We start from the raw sequence: 9278 nt of genomic DNA, 5'->3' as shown, positions 1-9278 counted from the left end.
GCAGGAGGAACTTATGTTTCTCTGATGAACCAGTTTAACATATTAAATTATAATTCATCTCAACATCTGCAGGTCTGATTTCCATCAGACTTCCTGTGAATATTCACATTTATTCATAAATCCTGAAGGATGATTTCTAAACGTTTTAATGACATTATGATGCGTCTTCTACCGTTTATGATTAAAGATGTTTAAAGTCTACACTTGTGGATTTGAATGTTTTATTCCGTTAACCACAATATATTTTATATGACGACTGATCTGTTTCTATATAAAACAAACATACATGCAGTATAATAATATAATAACTATGCTGCTCACAATTTAAACCTAAATTACTGAAAGTTTCCTCCAGACATGTTTAACAGTTAATAAAACAGTCAGAGTGTAATTTAACCAAGAAGACTCTTATCTTTTATTAACATGTACGATACGGTCCATCCTGTACATTTCCACTCGTTTCCACGTTTCTTTACAAATAATTATAAAACTGTACAGTACAAAAAACCAAATAAAAAAGTTTAAATATATTATTAAAGGTCTCACATCCGCAGTTTCTCTTCTGAACACACACAAACTTTTTAAAAACTTAATGCAGAAAGTCACATTTTTAAAAAAGAGAAGAAAACTTTTCATGCAGCAACTTGAAAACAGCCTGAGAATGTTTCCATGGAGACGAAGAAGAAGAGGAGGAGGAGGAGGAGCGATGAAGAGCAACTTTCTGAACATAAAGGAAACATTTTTTATTTTATTTTAAAGTTACTACAAAGAACTTTTATCATGATGCCTCGATATGACCTACAAGCGTTTCTGTACAGTTATTCTAAACGCTGCCGCCGGGTCGGATTCCCGCCAAATCAGACGAGACGATTCACGCCACGCAGACCGAAGAGCGCAAGTTTACATCACACGTAGCACGAGGGAGGACGAAGTCGTTACTGTGACGAGGGGACGACGTTTCTCTTCGTTTGATGACGTTAAAAGTAAAGTTAGACTTGTTGTCGGCTTCTCTCGACCAGAGAGAGAGAGAGAGAGAGAGCAGCAGTGGTCAAGCGAGCTAGAGGATGAATGAAGAGAGCGAGCGGCTCAACCCTGCAGGAAGCTGCAGCCTTAAATGTAACGTCGCTGTACCGTCGTCATGTTGACGATGACGGATGACATCATCGCTGCAAACAGCTGTTTAAAAAACAAAAAAATTAAACTAAGTAGCGTCTTTATTTCACTCGCTTACATAACAAATACACACGCTAGCGAATATCTTTACGACATGAGGCGGTGGTGCTCATGGGAAACGCAGTCTTCATTCTGGGGAAACACTACTGCGTCTGTCCACCGGGGGGCGCCAAAGTCAACACAAAGTGAAAGTTCCTCGTAGTAACTTTAAAATAAATAAATAAATGAATCCAGCTCGTTCCTCCTTCATTAAAATGCATTTTGATGAAAACTGATGAAAACTTGAGACTGGAAAGTTATCGTTAATGAAAAATAACAAATAAAAAACAAATAAACTCCTCTAGCTGTGGGAGAGTTTTCATTTTTATGAACGGCACCGACTGGAGAATTAGCACCACTAGCTGCTCACCTCCTGATACTCACTCACAAGTGGACGGAAACAAACGTTCATTTGAATTTTCTGTCATAATTTGTGTTAAATCTGGATCTAAACTCGGCTACAGAGAATAAACCAGACAGTAAATATGTCGTAAAAACCAAAACTAGCAGCTAAAACAGGCTAAAAAGCTCCATAACGTTAATATAAATGACTTTAAAGTGTTGGGTTTAGTTACTCTTTTACTCTGACGTACGTTGGAGCGTCTCTCTTCTATATCTTCTGCTCTGGTGAGTCACATGTTAACCTGACAGACAAACTGAGTCGGTGTCGTGATGAAGGCAAAGACGGAGGTTTGCAATAATAACTGAATTATTGCTCTTCTCTTCTTTTTCTTCCTGAAACTTAAAGAGACCTTTTATTTATTAATCAGATACAGTTTATGTTCTAAATCACATCAGAAACCTTCTTTCTGTTTTTGCATAACAAATATATTAAAGGTTTGCTCAGGTCAGACTAGCACCCATCAAAAACAAACCTGATAAATATAAAAACACAATAAATTAAGATTAAATACACTAAATAAATGTTTTAACTGAGATAATAAATATAAAGGCACTTCCAGAGCTTTCATCCTTTTTGAAATGGTCTTCACTGATTGTTCTTCTTGTCTGCAGACTGAACAAACATCCGACTGTTTGGGAAATAAATCTTTTTTTTTTATCTGAAACTCTGTCGTCAGTCCACTCAGGAACCAGAACTTTACTTTGTTCTTTATCTTCGGTGTTTTCTCTCCGGTTTCTGTGAGTTTTCGGAGGTTTTTCTCGGCGCGACTGTGTGAAGCTGCGAACATGAAATCTGTCTCTCGGTCCGTCATCAGACCTCCACTTCCTGCTGTCCTCCCTGCGCGGCGGCGGCCGTCGTCGCGGCGATGTCGAAGCAGGTCTCCATCATGACGCGGGACTTGCAGAGGTTGACGCAGTACTCCAGCTCCGCCGTGGCCTGAGCCAGAGCCTCCAGGTACTCCTGGGACTCCCGGTCCAGGTCCTGGTCCACGTCGACTGCAGGGAGGAACCAGACGAAGACGTTAAAAACATTCAGTTCAGTTCGAGCCTAAAAGTCTCTACAGAGCTGCAACTAACCTTCAGGTTCATTATTGATTAATCTGCTAATTAATTTCTCAATTAATCGTTTTGTCTATAAAATGTCAAAATTTCCCAAAGTTTGTTTTGACCAAAAATCCAAAACGCCAAAATATTTAGTTTAATATCAAATGTTTGACAAACAAAAGCATCAAATAGTCACATTTAACATTCTGGCAGTTTTGCTCGAAAATTACCTGAAACAATTAATTTTCTGACGATCAATTCTTTCAACTCGACTAGACGAGACTTTGCCAAATTTTGCTCAAATAATCCTAAAGTTGCACGTCCACGTGTCCACTTTAGGGATGTGCAGAGATCCCAGTATTTGTATTTGTATCTGTATTTGTTGAGGCAGCAAAATTATTTGTATCTGTATTCGAATAAAAGTGGAAAGAGGCTTAAAAATCCATGTTTTTGTTTTTATTACACTTTTAATTTTAGAAAATTATTATGACTACTGAGCTAAAACTTTACTCATCGACTCATTGCAGACAGACCTCTACCTATTTATACACCCATAACACACAGACAGCACAGCGAGTAACATGTAGGGAAGAACTTCAAAGGTGATTCTTGCTTTGCACTTTTCATTTATTGCCTGTTTTTTACAACCTAACTTTGTGGAAAGAAGAGGAACAACAGGTTATGGAGAGTCTTTAAGAGCACTTTGCATGTGTCAGTAGTTCAGCTTTATCTCTGGGGAACACCCCCAACTCCAGGACTGATGTCCAAATTAGGAAATGTGCGTCATGTAGCAGGTGGATGTGACTCCCCTCACTGAGACCTGCTGATAGACGTCACAGCGAAGCAGAGGAGAGACACTGAGATAGTGATGTAACCGACCTGCACGCTGGTATTTGACATGGGTTTTTTTTTTCCCCCAAAAAACAAATAATTTTTAAAATATTTGTATGAAACAAATATTTGTATAAAACCCACTATTTGTACTTAGCAGAATAATATATTTGTATGTCACATAAAATAAAAGAAGAACTGGGAACCACTGGGACGTCTTCTACACTGCAAAAAATCCCCACTATAAAAAACAAAACAAAACAAAAATCCTTAAATATTGTGTTTAGAAACAAACAAAAAAATGATGCAGTGGGCAGCAGAGGAAAAGTAAAAGTCCTGCACTGAAGACGTGTCTGACAGTACTAGTATTAGTATTAGTACTAATACTAGTACTAGTACTAATACTAATACTAGTACTGTGATGAGGAGACTGTGACGTTCCTCAAATGAACACATGAAACTAACAGAAACATCATATTTCCATCATGTTTTCTATCATTTGAGCTTTGACTGTCGCTCTGTTAATGACGTCGTCTCGTTGTGTTTCTTCTTCTGCAACTGTTTAACGGCACCAACTGGAGAATTAGCGCCACCTGCTGTTTATCTGCTGATGTTCACACAGCAGCCGTAGACGGAAACAAACATTCACTAAACTTCAAGCTACATTTGGATGAAAGTCAGACGAGTCAAAATGGTCTTTGGCGTAAGAAAAAGTTACTTCTTCTTCTAAGACTATCTGACCTTCAACTGTGAAAGTTCAAGTAACTTCAGATCGTTTTAAAAGCAGATGACTTGTGATGAGTTTTAACACAGATAGATGATAGATCCTCTCGGTGATTTATGAGGCTCCAACCTGAGAATCAGTCCTTCCTCTGCTGGCTGAGGGAGAATAAACTGTTATTGATCTGTTGGACTTTCTGCCTCCAGCTGAACTCTTTCTTCTTTGGCTTTTGCACGGTCGAGCGCTTCCTGTGAAAAGGACGCGTAGCTTTTTCTTCGAGGTGAGGCTGAGAGTTTGTCCCTCTGACAGAGAAACAATAAAAAGATGTAAATATAATCCGTCTCCCTCGGGGCTGTTTGTCTCTCGCAGTTTTCTCCAACAATCTCCTCTCCAAACACTCCGGCTCGGCTCTCGAGCGCCGCGAGCCGTTCGCTTTTGTTTTCCGGAGGATCCAGAAATAGAACCATAATGGACGAGTTCAGCAGCAGAGGACGAGGGTTTTTAAAGCGGCCCCCGGCAGCACTTAGCTGGAAACACTCACTGTTTGTCCACTCTGTGTGTTTGAGGGCGGGAGCTGCTGAATGCACTCGTTTGCCTTTTGTGCTGCGTGAGGAGAGAGACGAGGAAGCTTCTATATCTGTTCAACTGTGTTTTACACCACAGCGAGCTGGAACAAAACACTGTCACATCTCTGTATGAGTGAACCCAAAGTCAGGCTGAAGATCTGGATGACACAGTGAACACTGATCTTTATTGTGTAGAAATCAACATACTGGACTGTTTCATGCTGACAGGAAATGATTTGACTTTGGAAGATCTAACTGTTAATAGAGAGGAAAAGACTGTTAGTGACTCGCTGGTCTCTGTTAGAAAATATCTGCTTGTTTGATAAAAAGTCAAAAGCTACAAATACCTTATTCAGCAAAGAACAAATAGTGGGTTTCGTACGAATATTTAAAAAGTTATGTGTTGGGGGTGTTCTCCAGAGATAAAGCTGAGCTACTGACACAAGCAAAGTGGTCTTAAAGGGACTCTCCATAACTTGTTGTTCCTCGTGTCCTTTCCACAAAGTTAGGTTGTAAAAAATAGGCAATAAATGAAAAGTGCACCTTTGAAGTTCTTCTACATGTTCCACGCTGTGCTGTCTGTGTGTTATAGGTGTATGAATAGGTAGAGGTCTGTCTTAGTAAAGTTTTATCTCAGTAATCAGCGCAGTCGTCTATGATCTGGGAGACTCCTTCATAAGGTAGTTTATTCATGAACACTTTTCTGAAATTAAAAGTGTCATAAAAACAAAAACAGGATTTTTAAGCCTCTTTCTACTCTCTGCTCATCTCTACTACATACATCCTTAGACAAATACATGTTAGGACCATTCGGGCTCTTGAACATGCAAAACTTACACAGCTTGAAACCTGAGATGATGCAGGGATAGAACAGCAGCTCTGTCTTGTCTCTTGTAGTTCCCTTTGGTACATAATTTTGCTGCCTCAACAAATACAGATACAAATACAAATACTGAGATCTTTGCACATCCCTAAAGTGGACACGTGGACGTGAAAACTGAAGGAGAGACGTTACTACGACTCCCAGAGTGCATTGAGGCAATAAAGATCCAATCACAGAGCTTTTATATTCTGTCATGTGCTCAGCTGACATCTGAATGAATCTGCAGATTAAATTAATTTTACTTTAATGTTTTTATTTTTGGCCTTGAAAGATCGTCACACTGCAACTTTAGGATTATTTGGGCAAAATTTGGCAAAGATGAGAAGTTTGAAATGTTCTGAGCTGATAATGTGAACTCTGGGGGGGAGAGGTCAGAGGTCAAGAGGTTAAATCAAGTCAGTTTTACAATCATATGACTCGTTCTATCCAGAGACCCTACATACTGAGGAGCAGCTCCAGAAAAACCCTGAACAGGAAGGAATCAGCCCTAAAACTCTTCCCCTGAAGTTAAAATCTGTTTTGAGGCATATTGTTGTAATGTTTCCGTCCTCCTGTTGCGTTCAGGGTTTGTGAGACCTGCAGTAAACACACTGTACTCACACTCTCCGCTCCACTTGCTGGGGTCGAGCATCAGCCGGCTCTTGGCCTCCTCCAGCTCCACCTTCAGCCGGTCGTGTTTGCTCTTCAGCTCTCTGATCTGCTGCTGCCGCTTCTCCAGCATCCTCAGCCGGGCGTTAAAGTAGAGCAGACCCTGTGGACGAAACAATCAAACCCCCGAACACAGAGTCAAATCCACCTGAAGCCTGCTGGTATTTCCCCGCCGCTGAGAGTCGTGGAGCGTCTCTGATGTGAGGATGAACCCTGCAGAGCGGCCGGTGGGGGGGGGGGGGAGGAGGAGGAGGGAGGAGGAAGGATCGGGGGGGATTACGAGGGGCTGCTAACCTGCTCTGAGACTTCAATCTGTGTCCACTGCTGGATTTAATTAGGGGCTGCAGATAAAATTAGCATGGGCGCTAATCTGCAGGCTGTAGACTTAATCTGCAGGACGAACGGCGAGAAGAGGATTAAGGACAGCGGAGGACGTCGGGAACAGGTGACAGAGACGTGGATCAGTCTCTGCTTCAAATACAGGTGTTTTAAAGGAATATTACACTATATTTCAACCTGATCTGGTGTATTTACAACAAAACTCAGAGACAAACGTCTGAACTGAGGCTGTAGACGTACATCAGGCTGAAATAAAACTTTTCTTTAAGAGTCTGGACAGAATCAAGGATGCAGCGCTGCAGTGGTTACAAACTTTAACATGTTTATTAAAGTGTTTACAGGATTTAAAACTACACTGCAGTTTATGAAAGGTGCAGAACTCCTCATCTGGGTCAAACACACGTTACAACAACAGATGTCCTGATCAGAAACTTTTATTTTACTTAAATGTTGATTAAATATTTATTTATTTATTTATTTAATATGTATCTGACAAACTGAAATAGATCTGACACACTGTCATTTTTAAAAAACTACTTGATCCAAATACTGAATCTTAATTTATTGATCTAAAGTTCAAACTGACGCGGCGTGATCCTCTACGGTGAAGACGTCTCACTCTGTCAGAGTTGTTGGGACTACAGGAACACTCTGATTGTACAGTATTGATACAGAGTGGAGCGTCTTCTCTCACAGATGATCTTTGGTCGAGTTACAGACACACAAACCGACAACAGACGAGTTTCATTTTGTCATCGAGTGACTCACAGAGTGACGGTTAATTACTGGCAGCTGATACGAACTCGTTTGTCATTTGAACCGAAGTTGAAAGTGACGCTCAGAGCAGCTCGACATGAGAAGCTGCTGACTGAAGCTTTTCTATCAGAGACGCCCACTAACAGTCGGCCAAGTTTTCATTGGTCGGTTAGTCGCAGGGAGAAAAAAACCCAATCAAATTTAATTTAATTTGAAACAACAGATACAGGAAGTGGTGACACGTGGCGACACCTGGCCGAGGCAACCAACGGTGTAATTTCATCACTCAGTCAGTGAGTTTGTCTGCTGTGATAACAGAAGCGCAGATTCCTCTGGAAATATGTCAACTTCCTGCTGGGAAACCTCCTAAAATGAGAGATGAGAGGATTGAAGGGGCCTAACTGAGCCCCAGGACTGAAAAAGGAAACTCAACCCGCTCGCTGTCGTTAACGGGTGGCTCGCTTTCTGTGTGCGCTTTTAAAATGTATATGTTAAAGGATCATTATTACGGCTTTGTATTTCTCTGTCATGTAGCTCAGTGTTACTAATCTAACATCTCTGGAACTCAAACCATCTTCTGATGCTCCAAATATATCTATTTAAATATTAAATTAATATCATAAAATGCAACGACGAGTCGACGAGGAAAACCTTTGGTCGTTGGCAGTGCTGGTTTCTACACTCAGCTTTCATAATAATTATTTAGTGAATCAGTGTATTTTTCTTTAAAATCATCTTCTAAAAACTGCTGTTTGTTTTCTCATTTTGGTTGAATTGTAGAGAAATGTGACAAAAAAGTTACAACCACAGACAGTTCAACACCTTAATGGAGACACAGCAGGGTGTAGACACTGACTCTCTGTTATTAGTGGATAATAATAAGAAATGTTTGAAATGTCCAACGTGTGTCTAGAACCAGCTGTGGTCCGTATAAGATGTTCGGACTTCTACTCCAACTTCCACTCAACTGTGTTGTTCCAAAAAGAAGGGTTAACGAGGGGCAGTATTTGAGCATTTTGTTGCTCTACTCGAGGTGATGATGTCTGTTTGTTTGGTCCTGAGCAAAATATCAAATGTCAACAACTTCCAGCCAGTAAATCCGCCCACAGAAGGTGATTATTTCTGTTGTTTCCAATCAGACTGGATTTATTGAAAGATGTTCATATTTTAGGGAAGATTTTTATTGAAACTAACTGGAGTTTACTTCCTCAGACTGAGCAGAGAAACATCTTAATAAGATTTTAAGACTCATAACAGACTAAGATGATTTTAACAATATAACTCACCTTTTCAACATCATGGAAGGACTGCTGGGAAGAAACAGAAAGAGAGAAAATGAAGGTTTATCTGTAACTCTGTGTCTCAAAAGACAAATTGCAGATCATCTCTCTCTAATTGAAAATAAATCACAGCTCCTTCCAGCTGAATGAATGTCTTTCTTTCCCTCGACGCTCCGTTCACCGCTCGGCTGCTGAAGGTTAACGAGCCGTTAACAGAGAGAGGCGACGGCTGCGAAGACCAACCAGCCGGGGAAAACCTTCATCCATCACTGCACCCCTCCTCCTCCTCCCCCTGCTGTCACTCACATCTAAACCAATTAATGTGAAACTGTAACTGACTCGGTGATAAACTCAGTTCCTGATAATCTGACCTCAGGCTGGACTGAAGGGAGGGTGACTATTATCCAGGTTTATCATTTCTGCCTCAGAATCTGAATGATAATAATGCAGTTTAGTCACAAGGTGAATAGAGACGCACTGATTTAGTTCTGACTGTTTCACTGATTAAACTGCACAAACCTCCTAATCAAGATTTTTGTCTCTAATTTTAATTTTTAAAAGTCTTATTTTTCACAGGAAGTGTCAAAATCTGCCGG

General features: G+C 40.5%; 1 protein-coding gene across 12 annotated transcripts in view; it reads right to left on the bottom strand.

Annotated features, from left to right (window-relative positions):
• Window positions 1-388: 388 nt before the first annotated feature.
• Window positions 389-9278, bottom strand: part of kif26aa (kinesin family member 26Aa) — a 77726-nt gene continuing 68836 nt past the window's right edge. For 11 of the 12 annotated variants that reach the window (XM_042389643.1, XM_042389638.1, XM_042389642.1 and 8 more), the window contains 3 exons: window positions 8689-8709; window positions 6260-6410; window positions 389-2610 (listed from right to left, as the gene is read on the bottom strand). In XM_042389643.1, coding sequence (XP_042245577.1) covers window positions 2426-2610; window positions 6260-6410; window positions 8689-8709 — 357 coding nt within the window. In that variant the 3' untranslated portion in view covers window positions 389-2425. Of the gene's footprint in view, window positions 2611-6259; window positions 6411-8688; window positions 8713-9278 lie in introns of all 12 variants that reach the window. The other variant, XM_042389641.1, reaches the window with a different exon arrangement.

Source organism: Thunnus maccoyii, chromosome 17 (genome assembly GCF_910596095.1).
Source record: "Thunnus maccoyii chromosome 17, fThuMac1.1, whole genome shotgun sequence".
NCBI classification, from domain to species: domain Eukaryota; kingdom Metazoa; phylum Chordata; class Actinopteri; order Scombriformes; family Scombridae; genus Thunnus; species Thunnus maccoyii.
The sequence above is the reverse complement of the archived record's forward strand: the minus strand, read 5'-3'. Positions and strand labels throughout refer to the sequence as shown.